At 40.1% G+C, this 21,257-nt stretch overlaps 2 protein-coding genes across 2 annotated transcripts; both read right to left on the bottom strand.

The window, feature by feature from the left end:
* Nucleotides 1–214: 214 nt before the first annotated feature.
* soul5l (heme-binding protein soul5, like) lies at nucleotides 215–7,623 on the bottom strand. The gene is made up of 7 exons (XM_056371815.1): nucleotides 7,332–7,623; nucleotides 6,256–6,315; nucleotides 4,655–4,736; nucleotides 4,431–4,551; nucleotides 4,192–4,331; nucleotides 2,674–2,837; nucleotides 215–2,091 (listed from the first exon to the last, which is right to left on the bottom strand). Coding segments are annotated over exons 1-7 (1,062 nt in total). The 5' UTR covers nucleotides 7,334–7,623; the 3' UTR covers nucleotides 215–1,598.
* Nucleotides 7,624–8,810: 1,187 nt separating this feature from the next.
* Nucleotides 8,811–20,832, bottom strand: LOC130166726 (protein GPR108-like). The gene is made up of 18 exons (XM_056372454.1): nucleotides 20,452–20,832; nucleotides 20,032–20,154; nucleotides 17,994–18,044; nucleotides 17,687–17,778; nucleotides 17,515–17,585; nucleotides 17,197–17,378; nucleotides 17,059–17,121; nucleotides 16,865–16,966; nucleotides 16,649–16,782; nucleotides 14,723–14,798; nucleotides 14,567–14,640; nucleotides 14,367–14,484; nucleotides 14,062–14,192; nucleotides 12,787–12,830; nucleotides 12,637–12,686; nucleotides 12,051–12,134; nucleotides 11,438–11,559; nucleotides 8,811–10,647 (listed from the first exon to the last, which is right to left on the bottom strand). Exons 1-18 carry the CDS (start codon nucleotides 20,545–20,547, stop codon nucleotides 10,560–10,562), a joined length of 1,701 nt encoding a protein of 566 aa, XP_056228429.1. The 5' UTR covers nucleotides 20,548–20,832; the 3' UTR covers nucleotides 8,811–10,559.
* Nucleotides 20,833–21,257: the final 425 nt, after the last annotated feature.

Genomic DNA, 21,257 nt, shown 5'->3' with positions numbered 1-21,257 from the left:
CTGAGAAGTGTCACTAACAACGAGGTCATTTCACGAGAGACGAGAAAGTCTGGTGCACAGGTGTGAAGGTGAAGGTGAGCGTGAGGTGTGCGCTGCTTTCTACCAATGTTGTTAATACTACCACCGCCAGATAACACCAAAGTTGTCTTTCCAAAAGTAAATTATTCGCTTGGTTAATCAAGTCTAAAGCCACCAATAAAACCATGAGCCCAAGTGTTTGTTATGGGTTTTTATTGCACCTTCCTCAGAACATACAGTATGTAGCCTAGAGATTATTAACTGATATAACTCTTATTGCATTGGTTCGATCAGCCGTGATTCTCTGGGATCTTTGGGGCAGACCTACCACAGTTAGATTTGACGCCATGGACGACAGTTATCACAGTACTCAAAAGGGACCAGAGCTGAGAGGGTGAGTCTGTGTTTGTGTATATGAATCCTCCTGTTCTGTACTTGTCTGAAGGTTGAATGTTGATCCAAGTTAGCAGGAAGAAAAATCCATCATGCTGTTGATTCTAAATCTTTTTTTTAAGCTAAAATTTTAACAGTAAATTAAGGGAGAATTGAAAAACAAGCTATTTTGGCTGTATGTTATTAATATCCCTTATGTCATAATCAAAGCTATATTATTGTAATAGATATATTCTTTAAATTCTGGGAGCCAGAAGAATCTATCACAAAATCTGATTAAATTTCTTAATTACCTAAAAATGTATTTAAAAATATCAATACAATTTGCAAAACATATGTCCAAGGTTTTTATTTTTTTATTTTATTTAGTTTTTGAGCACAAATACTGAGACAAAGGTTTGATCCAAGGTAAAAAAAAAAAATATATAATAATAAGAACAATAAGAATAATTATAATCTGGGAAATTTCATAAGATACACTATTAATTAGAGCCATACAGTTTTATTTCTTAGGTTTAAGGCTGCACCAAAGATCCCAATGAATGTGCGTACTGAATTTATTATGATTTACTAATATGTTGCCACACATCATGAAAGTAATTGACGACAAGCTAAACAGAGAGTAAAAGCTTATTAATAATAATAATTAATAACATCATCAAAGTCCATTTACGAGAGTGGATAGAACACAGTAAAGTTTCGTCTGATATAATGGCCTACCGTGGTTAGTCCCAGCATTTGATTTATCAGTTACACACAGGTTTCCACTGAAGTCCTAGTAGTAGCTAAATCAAGTTTTGGTTTAAACTGATGTCAAAAGGCGTCTTCCTCTGCCTTTGCATTAAACACAGCAACTTTGAATTCTAACTTTCTAACTAATACATCGATCTTATTTAATTCTAAATGCAGCTGTATGATAACCTCAGAACAACAAAGTGTACAGGCATGTGTTCGCTGATACAGGAAGCTGCAGGCGCAAAGCTGTGATAGAACATATAGTCAAATACTAAGTGCCATAAGGAGGAGTTGGTGTAATACACAGGAATAGAGAGATAAGGAAGAAGAGACCAACATGTCCGTCTATTACTCACATTCACTCAACCTTCTGCCAAACCTCCACTGTTTCTTTTCTTTAGTTTCCATGTTAATATACTTGGAATGGCTGCTTAAAGAAATCGTGAAGGCTGTTAATGAGCGTCATCTGGTTCCACCACAGGGTTACTGTCAGCTTGTGTGTCCACAGAGCTGTGGGCTGTGCTGTTCCACGGGACAACGTCAGACTGGGGCTCCAGAGACGGGCTCACAGAGACGGGATCAGAGGAGTTGGTTGTGGGGTCCAGCAGGATCTGGGCGGAGGTAGGAGGGTGGCTGAATGCGACTTCAGAGGGCACGTGGGACGAAGGGCTGGGAGGAGCGTTAGACGGGGGGAGAGAGGGCGTGTCAGACGGCATTTGTGAGGAGGAAGAGGTGGAGTTGGATGTTGTGTTCGAGGACAGGTTGGAGGGAGTGAGTGAGTCAGACAGTGTGTGCGGGAGAGGGTCAGACGGAGAGTCTGTTGGTGAGGCGGGCAGAGTCGGCCTGGGTGTGTGTGCGGGGGTCGGTTCCCTTGGATCCGTGCAAACCGGCTCTCCCTCGGCCACATACCACACCTCATTGTGCCTGTTCAACAACTTCAAGGGACTGCTCACACACACACACACACACACACACACGCACACACACACACACACACACACACACACACACACACACACACACACACACACACACACACACACACACACACACACACACACACACACACACACACACATACACACACACACAAAGAAAGAAAGAAAGATGAACACAACAGTTAAAAGTGAGTGATGTGTGCAGTGATTTGTGTTTTTTCTTTAATTACACAAAACTGTAATTTCTTTTTAATCGGCATATGGATCCAGATTTGGATCCAAAAGCAGATGGTGATGGTCATGCTGATTGGCTGATGACACTGATGCAAAATTACAAGTGAGTCAGAATCATGACCTTGTGATTTAAGTTTACCATGGTGCTGTTGTTCCACCAAAAAATGAAATGCTGTTACATTTTACAGGAACGAGTTGTTTTGTTCACCTGTCACCCGAATTTGGTTGCGACTGCAATGTGTTTGATGATGTGATTGTATAAATCAAAAAGTAATTTTTTCCAAATATCACATGCACAAAACTCAGAGGACTAGAACACTAGAAGAACTCGAACATGAAAATGAGTTAGTCATACCTGTCATAGCCAACTCCATAGTGGTAGCTGTGGTTGTAGGAAGCTCGGACTCTCTCCAGTTCTTTAGTCAGCAGGTGGGCGTGAAGCCTGGAGGTCACTGACAGCATCCAGCCTCCGTAGCTCCTCACGTACACGTCCATCTCTGGCATCTCAGTGAAATACAGCTGTGATAGAGACACAGACACAACATCAGCAAACAACAAAGCTCCATCACAGTGAATGCTGCAGGCACAAATAATCTTCTTCACTGACATGTAAATGATTAGAAAAGTATATTGTCTCGGCAACTAAAGTGCAAAGTTGGGACGTTTATACTAGACGTCAGTAAGATGTCGTGGCCATTAGAAGAAATGTTTGTCGGCCAAAATTAAAATTGGAAGATTTTTATCATGTGAATTGCAGGAAGTTTTAAAAAGTCACACCCTACTTACTGTAGCACTAATTAAATCATGTAAAGTTTGAATGAGTTGAATGAATAATATGTATAATATTATGTGTGGGAGCTGTATAAAGAGAAGCTTTTGGGATAAGTTTTGTAAATAAGTGAGATAAATGAAATGGAAAAATAACTTGATAAAGATTGACCAAAGTGATATGTGTTTATTAAAAATGTATATTTTTTACATTAAGTTTGTTTTTTTTTGTTTTTTTTTTTTACATTGTTATTGGTTTATTTCTCAGTTTAGTTGAGCATTTTATTTATTTACTTTTTACTTTTCATCAATGAATGTATTTCAGGTTTGGTCCAGATTGCATGAAAATAAACAAATTTACAGAACATAAATATTAAAATAATAAATAAGTTTATTTCTCTGTTTATTTGAGCATTTTATTTATTTACTTAGTAATGAATGTATTTCTGCTTTGGTCCTCCAAATGAATGTAAACACATCTACAAAACATAAATATGACCTTGAAAAACATTCTGGATTGGAAAATGGTTTCCTTAAACTTTGTAAAAGTATATGATGACTTAAAATAATGGAGCTGAAATAATAAACATGTAATGTAGTATTAGTGTTAGTGTTACATACAGTCTACAAGGCAAAAGGTTAATTAGGGTTCTCTGTTGTTAAGTTTAGTCAATCACAGGCATGACACGAGTCACGATACTGAAACATGACTGGAGAAGAAGGATGTTTCTGATCCGTCTCAGATGAATAAAACAGATTAAGAATGTGCATCTACACAGACTATAGATTATGAAATCATGCAACAGATACAGGACAGCAGCACTGACACCTTCATGATGCAGCAGTATCTAGTTCCATCCTGCTGAGTGAGAGCAGCACCGCAGCCAACTCCGCTAAATACTGTTCATCCATTAATGCTCTCTATTGATCTAAAGCAATAACCACTGATTGAATTACACATAGATAATGGGAGGATAAAAGCATTTGACTTCACAATAAGCAAGGGCGGCTACCCAGCTCTAAAAAAAAAAAAAAAAACTGCGTCCCTCTGCACTTAAAGGCTCTTTCTCCCACAATCCCTCAGCACCTGCCAGGCTCAGCTCACCTTGTCATTGGTGGGTGCAGGCGGTTTGTCCTGGTAGGCAGCCGGCAGCGGGAAGTTTAACGTGTAGATAGCCGGCTCCCACATCTTTGTCTCCTCTGGGATCTTAACCAGGACAGGGGCGGTCATCTCCATCTGGATGCCTGTCAACACACACACACACACACACATACAAAATAACACACACAGAAAACAAACACACTCTACTGAGGCTGATTTTCCCTCCCTGTACTTTCCCTTACCTCCTTCATTGGCTCCGGTGATGTACTGGAAAAGTCTCCTGAAAGCCATGGCTGCACCCACTCCCATGAAATAGGCTTCGGCATCTGTTGACACCCAGCGAGTGGGGCTGTAGTGTCGCACCTGAACACACACAGACACAAAATGGGAGAAGAGAGAACTAGCTTGTGGTCTTGTGTGTGTGTGTACAGTATATGTGCTGGTTCACACGAAGGGGTTCACTCACCTCATATTCATCTGTTTTGCAGACTAGCTCGTACTCCAGACATTCCTTTGACTCTGTGCAGAAGCTGGTGTTGGTACTCGGTCTATAACAGAGTGGTAATACAATTCAATTTTATTATTTAGCGACAATATGTTGCCAAAACTCTGCGGACACCCCTGTTGAAACTTTAGAGTATGTGGATGATTTTGTGCAGGAAATTTGAGGAAAATCCCATTCAACAGATTTGAGCTTTATCACCCAACATCAGTAACAAACCAGCAACCAAATCCACTAAAACAGAGGAACAAGACTAAGAATCTACAGCTATGCTAACAGCTTTGAAGAAAACACTCATAACGACAATGCTAACATGCTAATATTTAGCATTTAGCAAACACAAAGTACAGCCGTGGCTGACCGTCATTCGTTTTGCAAGCATTTGGTCAAAAATATAAGTATAGGGGACACAGATGTGATGATGGTGCCAGGTCGGGAAATAAATAGTCAGAAGATCAAGTCAGTGGAATTAATTCCTGAGGGGAAAATGAATGTCTGTACCAGATTTCATGGTAGTCCATCACCTATAACTGTCCAGAAATGAGTCATGAGAAAGCCTTAACATACATCCTCTGGGAGCCATGAATGTCTCTCCAGAATTTGGAGCCGATCAATCAAGTAGATGTTGAGATAAACCATGAAAGTTTAACTTGCTGGTGGCACTAAAAGAAAAGCCAGAGGATCATCCTCTAAAGAACTTGAATATCTGCTGCAAATTTCATGACAATTTTATATTTAAACCTCATGATGGTGCTACAGAAAGAATCAGGGGATTAGGACATTAGGATCCGTCCTCTGGGGACTATGCCTATTAAAAATTTCACAGAAATTCTGTAATTTCAGTCTGGACCAAAGTGGCGGACAGACTGACCAACTCAGTCGCCACCATGCCACTAGCATGATTATAGATTAGAGTAAAACCCACAAAGTAAACAATTTATCTTCCAATGCTTTCTGAAGATGTGCACTGATATGGTTTATCTGACACTTGGAGACTATTTCAGAGTTTTTTGCAGCTGCAACAACAGCTGCCTTTGTTTTCCGCTTTGACCTTGGAACAACCAGAGGTCCCTGTTCAGGAGGCCTGAGGCTCCGCCCAGTGGTCAGAGGGTGCCACAACTCCTTTAAATAGAGAAGGGCATGACAATGTAATGCCTTGTTTGTTGAAAGAAACATCTGGTAACTGTATTAGTGCCCGATCGCACTAATCCTCTTGTGGATGAATGGGAGAAAAATTCTTGCAGCCAGGTTCCAAGATCTGGTTAAAAGCCTTCCTGGAGGAGTGGAGGGTGTTATAGCAGCAGATTACCAGCGATCACAGGAGCAGTCATGAATTGAACCACCAGTCCGATGTTTAACGGTCCACCCACTCTGTTTACATGTTTAGGTGTGTTCATTATTTGTCCTCGTGTGGCAGGGGAGAAAAATATAAGTTGTTTTGGCTGCAAGTGTCAAAAAGCTGAATTCATTTGTGATAATACAATTTACATATGAGTGTAACGTTTGGGTGTCATCATACTTTTGGCCACTTAGTACATCTACTGTATCTGAAACGATCAGCTTACCCAACACTTCCTTCAGCTGAAACCACGAGGGCCAAAATCACCAAGACTGAGATGAAAGCCCTGAGGAAGGAAGGACACACACACACACACACACACACACACACACACACACACACACACACACACACACACACACACACACACACACCACTTAAACACTTACTGTACAATTGTCCAGTAGTAACAAGGAATAATAAATAAATAAATAAATAAATAACCCTAATTAATGAGAAAAGAGACAATGAATTACTGTATGCTCAGGCTAAGAGTGAATATGAGGGAGAAGTTGCCACAAAGTTAACAAGCTCTATAATGTAAGATAATTGTCATTATGTATTTTAAATTAAAGGCCTTGAGTGTAGGAACCAATAAGAGAACTATTGGAGGCTATAATACAAAAACAAAAAGGAAAGAAAAACATTTAAATCTACAAAAAAAAATCTGGATTTAATGAATCTTTATTTGTGACTGACAGATTTTTAAAAGGCTTTCTAGGTGTGTATGAGCCAGTCAGCGCAGCACTGTGCTGCAATCCGCCGTTTGCACTGCAGACATGAAATGGGACACGTTTCCCTGCTGTCAATGCGCCGCAAAGAGGAGAGAGAGGGGGAGAGATCTGCTGCATCATCAGGCTCTGTCTTTTCTAAATCAAAGGCGTTTTGAGGTCATGGAAGAACAGCGTTCAATAGCTCATTACATCCCCGTGATCATCACCTTCTGGACAGTTTAATCAAATCTAACAGGTTAAAGATTAAGACTGTTGAGAGGAAATTAAGGTTATTTATAAAAGGATTAAATGCTTCAAAATATAATCACCAGTCCAGTTTCAAATCTATCTGCTGATGTCTCTATGTTTTTGCACAGGTGTTGCAGCAGCCTGTTTAATACTGAGTAAAAAGGTTAGATTTCCATGAACGCATTACCGATTAACACCGACTCAAAAAAATCAACTTCACCTGTCCATGACGCCGCAGAAAAGTCGCTAAAAATAAGCATCAAACATTTCTGAAAAGAAATCTAACGATATACCTTTGTGATATTTACTGAAACTATAATAAATAAGCGCCGATACTCACATTGTCCCGGCCCGGCTTGTGTGTCTGTTCCACCTGCCAGGGGAGCGCAGGGAGGAGTGTGATGGAGACTGCAGACTGCTGCACTCTGACGGGCGCCGGTGGACTTACTGCGGACTGCAGTGAGGACCAGAGTCCGCCTGCAGCTCACAGGAGGGAGGGAGGGGCTACGGCTGGCACCAGCCTGCTGCAAACTACTGGACCAACGCCGAGCAGATGATATGTGCCTGGTATGACTGGGAGTTTACCTCCAGCGCTGCAGCACCCAGACAATAGGAAGTCTGGTCTAGCATCCGCCATCAATAATCCTTCATACTGTACAAACAGGAGAGGATGACGATGAGGAAGTCCCAGATTTAATGCTCTCCTTATATGGGCTAATAATGGTCTACAGAATGTTTGCATAGTCAAGACAACACAGCAAAACTGAGCTGTAGTTTGAGTTTAAGAAAAAGAAAAGAAAGGTTATTGTATAGGACCATATCAAGGTTTGGCATCTTCTACCTTGTAACTAAAAGTTATGGATTTCTGACCAAAAATATTTTCATTATCTATTAATCAACCAATTATTTTCTCAATAAATGCATTAAAAGATTATTTTATTTTTGAGTTTTGCCTTTAGCCAACATTAGCATTAACAACTGTTTACTTAGCAGCTAAGAGCTTCAGCCGTTGTTGCATTTGCAAGAGGTTATAATACGCCATCTGAGCAGCGCTACCTCTTCATGGCGGCCTGGATGCTACTGACTCGCTATCGGAAAGTGACGAGACAGTCCAGCCAGACTGGGGCGAGCTGGTTAGCATGCTAACTTCAGTAGAAGAAAAAATGTGATAAAGTTAACATTAGCATTGCTTTACAACACTGGAGACAGTTCTCGGCGAGTAAAGGAAGTTTGATGCTGAACTGAAAACGTTTCTTTTAGACTGATAAGTAAACAGCCGTTAATGCTAACGTTAGCTTTGTAGCAATAGCAGAACTCACAGATGTGAAGACTTCAAATCAAAAACCCATATTCAATTTACTATAATAGGAGAGCTAAATTAAATTTTGTTTTGATTGACTAATCGATTAATCAAATTGTTTTTGTGTAAAAACGACAAATTGAGATTTTGTGTGCTGGACTACTTCCTGGTCCCGCACATTGACTGCCTCCAAATACTCTAGCTAGCACACAATCCCTTATAAAACCATAACTTGTCATTTTACAGTTTGGTTTCTGTATGTATTGAGCAATTGAGAGATAAAGTCTGAATTTTGTTACGTTTGGATAGTGCCAAGCTAGCTTATGGTAAGATAACTTTCTCCTGGCTGTAGATTCACATTTAACAGACAGATATGACACTGATGTCAATTCTCTCATCAAACTCTCAGCATGAAAGTGAACAGAGACAATTTCTAAAATGTGGAACTATTCCTTTGAACAGACACAAAAAATAAGTAAAATAAATAAATATTGCTTCAAGACAAATATACACAACAGCTTCATTTGAGACCTTTCCAGAACACCAGCTTTATTGTGACAGTTCACACAAACAGCCCTGTGTAACAAGCACAAAACCTTCTTCACTCAACTGGTTTACTGTCTGTTAACTCTTGTCCTACCAGGTACCCGACACCCAGAGCCTGGAGACACATTTACAGTCTGTAAACACCGTGCAGCTCTGTCCTCCACGTACAGAAGTGTCTGTGGTTAAATCTCAGTAGTCTTTCCTTGATTAACATTTACTCTTCCCCTTCATTTATTAATGGAATCAAAAAATCTCATTGAAACTGAACCTGTGTCATTGCTGTCTGAAACACTGTCTATAAAGCTCCTATGCAGTTCTTATGAAAGTGTTATGTGCCTCCTTTTGTATCAACAGTCTTCTTCTGTAAATTATTTACAAATGGCCACCTAACCTACTTGGTTGCAAATGTTTCTGCTCTTTCATAAACCAATAAGTCATCAATAAGTAATAAAACAAGCTTCACATCAAGAGCAAAAAGGTAAAACCAAAAAGCAGTCGAATTCAAAAATGATCAGTTAGGTCACTTCTCTGCCCAGAAAAAAACAAAAAGGAAAAAAAACAAGGCTGTCGTTGAATACAATTAGGGCCACTGCTCTGGTTGTTTAACAGACTGATCCAAAAACTCGTTTATACATTAAGAGGTCCACGTCACCGTCTGGAGTGGATTCACAGAGATGTGGGTCGACCTCAACCACTAAAGCTAAATTACAGCAGCGGTCCATATGACGGACTGGGAGGAACTCTCACCTCTCCAACATAAACAATAATACTGAAATATAACATTTCAATATGCAATAAGTCAATATATTGAAATATACAACATCTTCCGTCCGTCCATATATATATATATATTTCAATATATAAATCAAATATATAAGAAAAAGTAACATATGTACTGTGTGGTGGTGACGTTGTGTATTAACTGATGGGACGTTACTGAGCCCTGAACAGTGGGAAAGAGAAACAACATGTTTAGATTGTTGCCTAAATTTTTAATATATACTGATTAGCCTTTTACCTGAGTACGGGCTATTGTCTCCAAAGGGGAAAAAGCAGTTGTGTTCAAATCCTGTGTTGTCTCACATTCACACACACACACACACACACACACACACACACACGTTTACTCACATTACACACGAGAAGGTACAGCTAAGAGGCTCGCAGAAGTACCGTTTTTAAATAGCTGATATAAACACACTCGAAAGCAAGTCTTTCTCTAAAATGATAATTATAATTATCTTTGGAGAGAGGAAGAGAGAGGGAGGGAGAGAGAGAGAGGGAGAGAGAGTGAGAGAGGAAGCGAGAGAGAGGGGGAGAGAGGGAGGGAGGGAGAGAGAGAGAGAGAGAGAGAGAGAGAGAGAGAGGGGAACTGTAAAGAACCTCAGAGCTCCTTTCCATATCTCCACCCATCCATGTGGCAGGAACCCATCTCCTCCTGAAACCTTTCAGAGTTTCTCGGTGGAGTGTTTCAAGGAAATGGAGAGCGTCCAACAAAGTTAGTGTTTTTTTTTTTTTTTCGTTTTTTTTTTCTTTTTTGCATAGCCAGACAGTGGTCACGCCTCCTTTCTGGAAGTGCAACCTTTTGAAACTCTTGCAACCACAAGAATTTCAAAATGATAGCTGTCAATGTGGGTGGGGAGCCTTGGTCCATGTGCACCCCTTTATACCGGCTGGCCTGGGGATGTTTAACGGGTCCCTCCCGAAGATGCAACTTCCTGCTCACAAGGTCGACTCTTTCTGGCGCTCACGTCCGTTAGACGTCTTCTTCACTTTGGAAATACCCTCCAGTGCACCTGACTCAGTCACTCTGGACACAGGGAGAAACAGAGTTTTATATAATACTCTAAATTTTTACATATCAATCATAGCCTTTCAGTAAAGATGGCCTTAGCCTCCATGACATCATCCATAGGTTTCTGTAGAGGGGTTTTGAGGCTCAGAGTGGGCTGATCTGTTGTCGCCAATTTGGCAGTTCCTGACTCCGCCTAATCCCCGGCTAATTGAGAAATAGGCAAAGAGGTGTGGAGCCGAGACTTTGGTGAATGCCGGTTTGTGGCAAGCTCACCCACCTGTCACTCAAAGCGTCACACCCTCAATTATGCAGAACTTTAAGCCTTAATAAAAGTTAATCAGGTCATGAAGGGGGATATTAGCTACAGAGACCAAACCCGTTTTCTGTACCAAGCTCTAAATATGTTTATTTCTACTGTAAATTTTGGCATTTTAACATGGGAGGCTATAGGGATGGACTTGCTTTTGGAGCCAGCCTCAAGTGGCCATTTGAAGATCTGCAGGTTTTGGAGCTTCCGTGTTAGCTTTGTTTTTCAGCCCTGGATGTTGCTGCTTGGTAACAACTCCATTTTCCTCCATTTCACATTCGTAACTACAGTGATTGAGTGTTGGGCTCTGACCGCTACCAAAAACAAGAGGGACTTATACTCACAACTGTGCCTGAATGCATTCTGTGTAAATGTAAACACTGTGTAAGAAATGTAGAGCCACACGCCTGCACATACAGGTAGTAAAAACTGAGCAAAAACAGTGTAGTTCAAAGGGTTGAATGGAAGGTATGGGCTCATACAGATGTGTGCGCTTACACTTCATCCATCTCCACGTCCTCCTCGTCCTGGGGGAGCTGGAGGTAGGGGTTATTGGATGCTGGCCGGAACTTGTAGCCCGTCAACACAAAAAAGATCAGAGTGGACACCTCCACCAGAAACTGAAGAAACATAAGAGAGTGTGGATTGTGTTCAACGACAGATGGTAGAAAGATTATTAAGATGTCCTCACCAACAAACTTCTTCACACCCAGTATGTAAATGAGCTTCATTTAACTGGCGTCATACCATTCAAACATAAATCTTAGTCCTTGCGTTGTCAGTGATTTTCAAAATTGACAGGAAATAGAAAAATGGTTACACGACTTAATGAATGTAGGCTGCAACAATTTCTCCTACCAGTAATACTAAGATCCTATCAAACCTCTGGAGGCACGAACGGTGTTCTTGACCATTTGCTAAGCAATAAAGGCCTTTAAATATGCAATGTGTTTGCAAACATCAAGTGGCGCACATACACAACCAATTATGCCCTTACCCTGACTCATTCCTGAGTCAGGGTAAGGTACAGGATGTCTTTGACCTTTACAAACAAATGCTCTTTAAAGTAATGAAGTCAGATTGTTATTGCACCTTGTTGTAGCTGCCTTACCTCATAGCACCACTGCCACTGGAAAGGCATAGTGACCTTGAGCAGAATGGCTATGATCCTCGTAAAGTAGATGTAACACACAATCTAAAAAAAAAAAAAAAAAAAGAGAACAGGATGTCAGAAATCACACAAAACTGGCAGCTGGTTGCTTTGATCAATGTGGATTTTTCAATCGTTTAGCATCTTAGACAAGGTTTGTAAAACTTGCTTTGTGACCAAGTGTAATGACGGATATTATTGGAGATGTCACACAGTGTGTGGTTGTTTGCAAAGCTTTTGTTCTGGCTCTGCAGCAGTGACTGTGCTGAATGAGAAGCACGGGGTGGCCTTGCCAAACACCATGACTCAGTATAATTTACTGTAAGAATAATGCTTGATGCCAGATAATAAAAACAATTAAGCAACATCACCACAAACTTCAGTCTTTAATGTTGAGTTGCAATCTGAGGGGATTAAGCTGTCAAACTATAGTGTGGTTTACAATTTCAATTTCACTGGCGATCCAGTAATCGTCAGATCTTTGTAGGTGGGTGGGTGGAGGGTCGATGACAGAACTGAAATACTGCTGAGCTGCATTTGCTCTTACCATCACATAATAATGCCGGAAGAGCTTGAGCTTCTCCAAATTCATGGCAGCTGAAAGAGACGTTAACCAAATTTAAAAACAAATAAATGACCAACTCTCCAAAAAAATAAACCTGAAGGTTTTAAAGCTGTAACTGATCAGGATTCTCACCTTTGCCATCGGTGCTTGAAGCCTCTTGTAGATGACGGATAGACCTAAAAACAACAATTTTTTGTTTAAGAATACATAATCACTAGAGCTAAAACAATTAATTGATTAGTGGATCGTCAGAAAATTATTATTCTAAAAATTGAATAATCGTTAAATCACTTTTTTATTCAAAATGCCAAATACTCTTTGGTTTGAGGTCCCCAGCTGTGAAGATTTTGCTGCTTATCTGTGTTTAATATCACTGCAAACTGAATATCTGTCGGAATATGATTCTACTTTTCTGACATTCTATAGATAAAATTACTAATTGATTAATCCTGAAAAATGCTGTGCAAACACAAAATTTTATTTATCATCATGCGTAAACTTGCATGCATTGTCAATGTAACACTTATTATTCATTATTTACTTATGTTGGAATTTATACCTGGATATTTTGGAGTGAAATTGAAAATTTCAGTAGTTTTCATTACTATTCATGAGGCGAGTTGGCTGAGAGGACAAAAAGCTAAAACTGCAGTCAGACCAAAATGAGCCAGTCAAAATTTAATTTGTCCTTACACCAACTCAAACAAAGCAACATCCTTCCTCTTCTGCTGCTTGTATTATTTCAGCATCCAGGTATAAAACAAGAATATAAACAAACAATATTTTCTGAATAAGAGGGTAATCCCAGCCCTTCTCTCAAACTGGCCACACATCGAGTTTATATGTTAAACTTGAATAAGATTCTGCGCATAGTGAAGGAGGCGGGCATCAATTTGTGACCAGAAGTGAATGTGTCTTGCCTCATGTCACATAGAAATGAATGGGAAGTAGGGCTGCACAACTAATCCAAACCTAATGGAAATTGCAATATCCAAATTGCCAGAGCTGCAATTTTTTTTTTGATAAAAGGTAAAATGTGTCACAATATACCATAAATGAAGCATTGTGGTGCTACAGATGCCCCAGCCTACAAATCATATTCTCCAGAGATAAGGGAACATGCTTTTTTGGTACGAACCCAGCAAAAATCACATCATCATTAATTTAAAGCCCATCATCATGCCTGCAACCTAGAATTATTCTTTGTCTCATGGCAATCAACCACTTTCTTACTGCTGTTAGTAAGTTAAATTCATTTTTTTCTACAAAATGTATTGAAAATGGGGCTTTTCAGGAACCGGACAGCACTCAAAGTGCTCTGTTTTGCCATACACATTCTGTTATCTCAAGTAGCCGTAGTGGAAAACTAAATGGAACAGTCGAACTGGATAGACCCCACACACTGACCAGACAACAGGGAAAAGGATGGCTCCACAGCAGATGAGGTCGACCAGAAAGAGGATCTCCTTCCACAGATAGTATTCACTGGAGCCTTCCTCTGTTGACTCGATGATGATGTAGGCAACATTAGCCAGGACCTGGAGGGTGACAGGTGAGCAGGTCACCAACAGTAATCCACTGGGTGTAAACAATCGCACACAACTACTGTTTCTGAAGCACAGACACACACACACAGACAGACACACACACAGAAAAACACACACACACACACACACACACACACACACACACACACACACACACACACACACCTGCAGGGGGATGACGATCATGAAGATCTTCTTTTCCTTGTCAGACAGGATGTATTTAACGAAAGCCCAGCCGGTGCCGATCAGTGCCAGTGTGATGAACAGCAGAGCGCCTTTGAGCCTGGGGAGCGCATCGACACAAACTCAGGTATAAATCCAGGTAAAACAGGCTACACTTCATATCCTGGAGGAATTGCACTTACAGGTGTGTGATGTAATACATGACAGCCCAGCCTTCAATAGTATGCCCCTTCGTGTTGATGAAGTGATAGTTGATCTGAGAGACACAAAGAGAGAGGTTTCATAAACAACCAACATTACATGAGACAGAAGAGAGGATGTGGTGATGGTGCACTTACACTATGGAAAACCAATGACGTGGACTTGGTGAAGGCCAGCGCAGCCATCAGCCAGTGGATCTTAAACACACTGTACCTGCAAACAAGCGCAGAGGGAAAGATGTTCAAATATTTCATACGCCAGTGAATCTGTATTACGCAGTCAACATAAAAGATGTCTAATGCTGTGATTTGTGCCGTTGCTGTGCACGGCGCTCCAATTTGCTCAGCCCTTCCTTTTCCCTTCAGTGCCCTTTCAGAGCTGCTCTGTGTGTGTATGTGTATGTGTGTGTGTGTGTGTGTGTGTGTGTGCCAGGACAGGACTCACTGGTCAGTCACAATATGTGATCAACTCATCTAATTCTGTGTGAAACACTGCACCATTATAAAACCAAAAGGTGCAAGTGCGCTTGGCTTTTTAGGGGAATGGGAGATAGCACTCTGATTGGTTCATTGCATGTTATGCCCAAAACACCATGATTAATTAAGAGTGATAGTGGCACCCGACAGTAATGTCTGTAAACTAAAACCAAAAAACAAGAAGAGTTACTAGTGTTGTCTTTAATTTACTGCACAGGCTTAATGCTGTGCATCAGTTGGTTTGTAGGTCGCTCCACCACTTTGGTCCATACTGATATATCTATCTCAGCAGCTGTTGGATTGGAAACTGATGGCGCAGACTGGGTGGATGTTTGTTACAGACATTCCTGTTCCTGTTAAGCTGAACTGTAATAACTTTGGTAATCGTCTAACTTTTCATCTAGAACCATCACCAAGTCAAAATTTTAATTTGTCTGCAAAACTAATGACAACCCCATCAGCCTCAGCTGTGCTCAAATATTAGCATGCTAATACTACAGTTAAAAAAAGATGTCTTGGTCAACACACTTCTATCCTTGTATTTTTAGGTGAGCACATTTGTTGATTTTGTCTTCCTCTTCTCTTCCTAACCACAACCTTTTGCACCACAGCCGAGTAGTCTGCACATATTTCTAATGCATAGATGTTCTCTAAATACAAAGACAGTGAACTTCAACACACTTGTACAGAACATTACTCTACAGCAAAATTAAACACGAGTTTATTTTATCTGCCCACCGCCACTCTGAACAACTTCACAGTGGCTACATGGTAGTTAAATGCTCTGTCCTTTTCAATCCACTTTTCCAGTCAGGGGCATGTGTGGTTTACAGACTGGAAAACGATACATAATTAAATGCAGGTCTAACACACCAAAGAAACTGAGGTAGCGTTAGCCAAATGAAGCACATTGTGCAGCACTAGAATGCTCACACATGCACACACGGATGTAAATGCTACAGCTGTGCTGCACTTCGCCATGAACCTGTAGGTGAAAGGCAGCATGAAAAAGCAACAAGCGTCTCAATAGAGTTTGTCTGGCACATCTATACTAGCCCACTCTCCTTTCCCAGTGTCACAATGTGAAGCACAATGTGAAGCATTGTGACACTGTGACAGTTACGGCAAATGGCTACAGCCACGTGGTTCCACCTAATCAGCCAATCAGAGGGCAGTAGGAAGATTTGAGGAGCAGTTGTGTCTGATTTTTCTGTTTCCTGTTTAGTCAGTCAGATGGTAGGGCCACATTATACCTGCTAAACAGCAGCATGTTAGCATTGTCATTGTGAGCATGTTAATATGCTGCTGTTGGCATTTAGCTCAAAGCAACATTGTGCCTAAGTGTAGCCTCACAGAGGTGCTAGCATGGCTGTAGGCTCTCGAAGGTCAAGGAACTTGTAGGAAACAAGTAGGTCCTGATTTAATGTGGATGCATTGAAAACTTTACAGGATATGCTAAAACATGACTCTGCAAATAGTTGTTCTGCACACTACCGAGTGATTTGGCATCTTTAAATGAGGAAGCTGTATGTTTCTGTTTCACAGTACAGTGAGCATTCATGTCAGTGTGTCTGCATGTGTGTGTACCTGTGCTTCATGAGTGTGTACACCCAGATCATGGCAGCAAAGAAGAAGACTCCAGCCATGCAAATGTAAAGGCGGGACAGAGGAATTTCTGCTGCCGACAGGTAGCCACCTGGATTCCTCTCTGTCACTTCCACCTGCAGACAATACACTCAAGTTAACGAATGCACATACCTGAGCATACACACACTAACACAAACACAAGCACCCTCAACTTACAGTGAAGGAGTAGGGCAGTTTGACTCCAGGCCCCCTGTTCTTACAGTAGTGGAACTTGAGGCTGTACAGACCCTGCGCCAGCAAGCCGACCATCATGTGGAACTGCAGGAGGAGGGACAGAGAATTTAACACAACGGCCAAATTAAATATTATTGTTCCACGTTACATATAATGGTTAAGGAAGGCGTACTCACACTGAAGTTGTAGGAGTCGTTAATTTTGTCCAGAGCTAAAGTCATTTTCTTGGTCTTCTCCAGCTGAAAGCAAGTACAGATTAGAAACTGATTTCCTGAATAGATCACACAGACACAAACTGACACAGAAACACTTACATAGATTTTATTTTCCTCCACTTTTTTAGCTTCTACTGGAACTTTTGGAACTTTTACGTCAACATCTTTCTTCTCAGTTACAGGCTCTGCAGTCTTTGTTTTCTGATCGATCTCATCGTGTGGCACGTCTATGCCCGTTTTTGGTTTATTCTCCTCAGTAGCATCCCTGGTTTTCCTCTGACCTACAGGACACACAAGGGTCAAGTACAGTCTGTTTAAAATGATCTGTCATTCATTCTGCTGCTTAAATATGGCTGAAAAAAGGAAATAAAACACTGAATGATTTTGTAAGAGGTATGAAGTGTGATCAACACAGACCTTTAGGTGCTTCAGCCTTTGGCTTTGCCGTCAAGACGTTATCTCTCGCACTGATAGCGTTCATGGTGACACTACACAAACACACCACACACATTATACAGCCAACTTTAACAATAGGTTATAATGGCACAGTAATAAACACTTCTTAACACTGGTGCTGAAACATACACACCTGAGGTTGTTGACATCAATAAGAAAAAGAATGAGAGGCTCGTCATTGGTGGACTCTTTCAGAGTGAGTGGGCACACTTCTGTCTCCTCTGCCTGTAGAAAAAAGCATTTAAAAAATCACAGATGAATAGTCACATTTGAACAACACAGTGCACATCTCATCACCAACCCTACACTGTAGTATCAATGATCTGATGCATCAGTATCTTAGGACACATGACAAAAGTTTTCCTTGAAAGAATAGTAGCATGACAATTACTCAATTATGAATTAGTCCTGCAGAAATATTTATGATTGAATGTACTCACTGTATAGGACAAGACCCCGTTCACACGTGACCTGGAGAGGCTGAAACCAACCTAAACACAGTGTCATAAATGCATTCAGTCAATGGGTCAAAAAACACATCATTTCCAGTACATATATATATATATATCATGAATCTGATTTTACTTTGGCCACCATAAGTTGGTTTCAAACATTGGGAGCTCTCAGGTGGAGCCAGATTCATGATAAATATTAAAATCATTCATCCCACCTGCTAGAATGCTAAGTGCAAGGGTGTTTTTAACCACTTAAGGGAATAAATTATATTATTATATTATAATACTAACAATATCAATAACAATAATAATGAAAATAAAAAAATAAACATAGAATGGACATAAAAACAGGGATAGAACGCCATAATCCATAATTAAGCTTAACATAAGATGGAAGATAGAACTCACTTGATAATAATAATAAAAATCAGATATCATTTTGAAAATAGAATACATAGAATGTATAACATGAGATGGAAATAAAACCCAATGAATATTAATAATAAAATAAAGTTAAAAAAATACAATAAATAGAATGCATAAAATCAAGTAAGACACAACATTTTAAAAGAAGTGCAGCAGCGCATAAGTGTGAAGCAAAGTACAATTTGTTAAGCTTTCATCTAAAAATATTTAGCATGCTGATTTAGCCGATAGCCAGTGAAGAACAGCTAAAACTGTTTAATTATCATGCTCTCTCCTCTTGGTTCTGGTTTACAGCCTAGTTTGAAAGAGTCCCCAAAAACTGGGATTAATTGACAGTAAGAAAATTAGACAATATAACTGGCCTTATCCTTTAACACTAATGTGTACTCTACATGTTCAGTTTTGTTGACACTGTCATAAAGGGGTTAATTTACTTATAGATTTTAAACACTGAGGTTATTCTGGAGTTGTGGCACTGGACTGCATTATATTCAAAAGGTGTTTCTTATATTGTAAAGTAAATGGAAGGGACAAAAAATGGAAAGACCTCCCATTATAATGTAGTCCAGTAGAACACTACCTTTAGCTATGACCTGAGTAATAAAGCCATACTGGTGATTAAATGTCTTTTCATATCTTTTATGACAGTTTCAACAACAACAACAACAACAACAACTGATCATTACAAAGCTTGCAAAGATAGATTGTATTGCAGAGCTGTTATAATGAATTGTAATGGATCGTACAGGTGCAACTAATAAAGCGGCCACTGAGTAAATGCATCTCAGTTTGCACTTCCTCCTTTTCATCTTTTCAATAATAACCATTTTGAAGAACATGATTCTGATTGTTGAAAACTTCAGTAGTTGCTATACTTCAGAAGTACAGTTGTATGCATTATATTGATTTTAGAAGTGTAAAGAAGTAAATGCTACTCCTGCAGCAAGCAGACATGAAAATTCTCCAAATGTTAATGCACTGTTACTTCACCTCCTCCTCTTAAATATCACCTCAAGATATGAGACATTTTTGAAGCCATCTTGCACACAGTGCATGTTTAAGATCTACCTACAGATTTTCAATGATGTTTCAGTCAGGGGACTGAGAGGGCTGTTCCAAAAGCTTCAACTTGCGATTACTTGAAGTAGTTAATGGTGGATTTAGAAACAAACTTCAGATTCTTGACTGACTGCAGGACATTTGCATCCAGAATTTGCTTATATCTACTGGAACCCATTCTTCCCTCCCCATTCTGAAAAATGTTTCCTGTGCCACTGGCTGCAAAACAATCCCAAAGCAGAATATTTCCATCCCCATGCTTAATAATTGGCTAAGAGGAGGATGTTTTTCAATTAGGATGCCCAAACTTTTGTTTGTTTTTATTTCTTAAATTAATGTAATAAAAAGTACATTAACATTTGAACATTTTATTGCTGTAGTGCATTTATTTCATTTCACTAAAAAAAAAAAAAAAAAAAAAAAAAAAAAAAAAAAAAAAAAAAATGTCAGTTTCACTTTGTTTTTTGGTAAGCAAATGTACACACAACTCTCACACAGGCAAACGCACAAAAACAAACACTTTTTTTTTTTTTTTTACCGGGTGAGTGCTGTAGTTCACCGACTGATCACTATGGAAGCGCAGAGAAGTCAGGTTGACATCCAGAGTCCCATTAGCAAAGAAACCAAAATTGTTGAGGTCGACGGAAAACCGAGTTTCATTCTGTGAGGACAGAAGAGCAAATTTAAAAAGGAAGAGATTAGCAGCTGTGGCAACCTCTTTAGTAACAGCTTCAGTTCACAAATACACTCCTTGTCATCCTCACTACTTGCGCTTATTATGACTTTAATTCGAACCAAGTTTTACACTGTCACATCAGGACACGGCGTTTGGATCGCCGTCTGTCACTAAAGCTAATTAAAGAACACTGGCCAGCTAATAAAACGACTCCAAACAGCTTAACACTCTACGTTAGCTCATAAGCTAGCACCAGTCTAGCTTGAGAGATACTCGCCGTACCTCCAGGGTGAGCTTGTGTATCCTTGCTTTGCACCCAGTCAGCAGCAGTAGGAGTAAATACCCAGCCACAACACAGCCTCTCTGTGCCACAGCCATCACCGGGCAGTAACCAACCTGCTAACGGTAACTAACTGCTAATGTTAGCGCGCGACAATCCTGCCAGATGGCTGAAGAGCGAGCTAGATAGCAGTCTTAACAGTATGCAAGCTTAGCTAATTTTTAAATTCACTGTATCGGCTCTTATGATACGTCGTTTGTTATCAAATCATAACCATTAATGTTATGTTTTCCAATTATTTTGTGCTTTCATCGCGCAAGGTACCAGCTAGCTTGTAGATGGCAAAATTTCGGTTCCTGGTCTTGAATCAAGAACAAAACGTTAAGCAAGGTGCGGACAGAAACGTCACCCGCTGCGGGCCTACGTCCATTATCCGCGACAGATTTAATTCATGAGTCTATGCCGTACAGCAGAAGCTAGTAGAATAGAAAAGAGTGAGTTATAAAAGTGAGAGGTGAGTTATAAAGGCTCTCCACATGAATAGTCCGTGGTCGCGTGTTATTTGACGGTTAAACAATCTAGTTTTTTTTTTTTTTTACTTCTAACTTCCTGACTACACCTTGTGCAAGTTGTCCTAGATTTGGTCACATGGTTCGTAAACTTCCGGCTGAAAGAGTTCATGTGACCGACTCTCCACGTCGTATGGAATCTGCCAGCAGACATCAAACATGTTTGACACGTGGAACTTAAGTTATTGTTTATCGATTTATGAATTTATTTTCCATGAAAGAAAGATACTGACAAAAGC

Source organism: Seriola aureovittata, chromosome 3, assembly GCF_021018895.1.
Source record: "Seriola aureovittata isolate HTS-2021-v1 ecotype China chromosome 3, ASM2101889v1, whole genome shotgun sequence".
In the NCBI taxonomy this organism is placed as follows: domain Eukaryota; kingdom Metazoa; phylum Chordata; class Actinopteri; order Carangiformes; family Carangidae; genus Seriola; species Seriola aureovittata.
This window is presented reverse-complemented; position numbering and strand designations above follow the sequence as displayed.

Bases quoted from the DNA above. Each gene is read 5' to 3' on its own strand.
- LOC130166726 (XM_056372454.1), bottom strand. From the start codon at position 20,547: ATGGCTGTGGCACAGAGAGGCTGTGTTGTGGCTGGGTATTTACTCCTA. The intron at 17,122-17,196 runs GTAAGTGTTTCT...ACTTGCTTTCAG, and splicing joins TGGAGGAAAATAAAATCTAT to CTGGAGAAGACCAAGAAAAT. The intron at 10,648-11,437 runs GTAAGCGCACAC...CCCTGTGTCCAG, and splicing joins GACGTGGAGATGGATGAAGT to AGTGACTGAGTCAGGTGCAC.
- soul5l (XM_056371815.1), bottom strand. The intron at 4,552-4,654 runs GTGAGTGAACCC...GTGTGTGTTCAG, and splicing joins GCAAAACAGATGAATATGAG to GTGCGACACTACAGCCCCAC. The intron at 2,092-2,673 runs GTATGACTAACT...GTGTGTGAGCAG, and splicing joins TATGGAGTTGGCTATGACAG to TCCCTTGAAGTTGTTGAACA.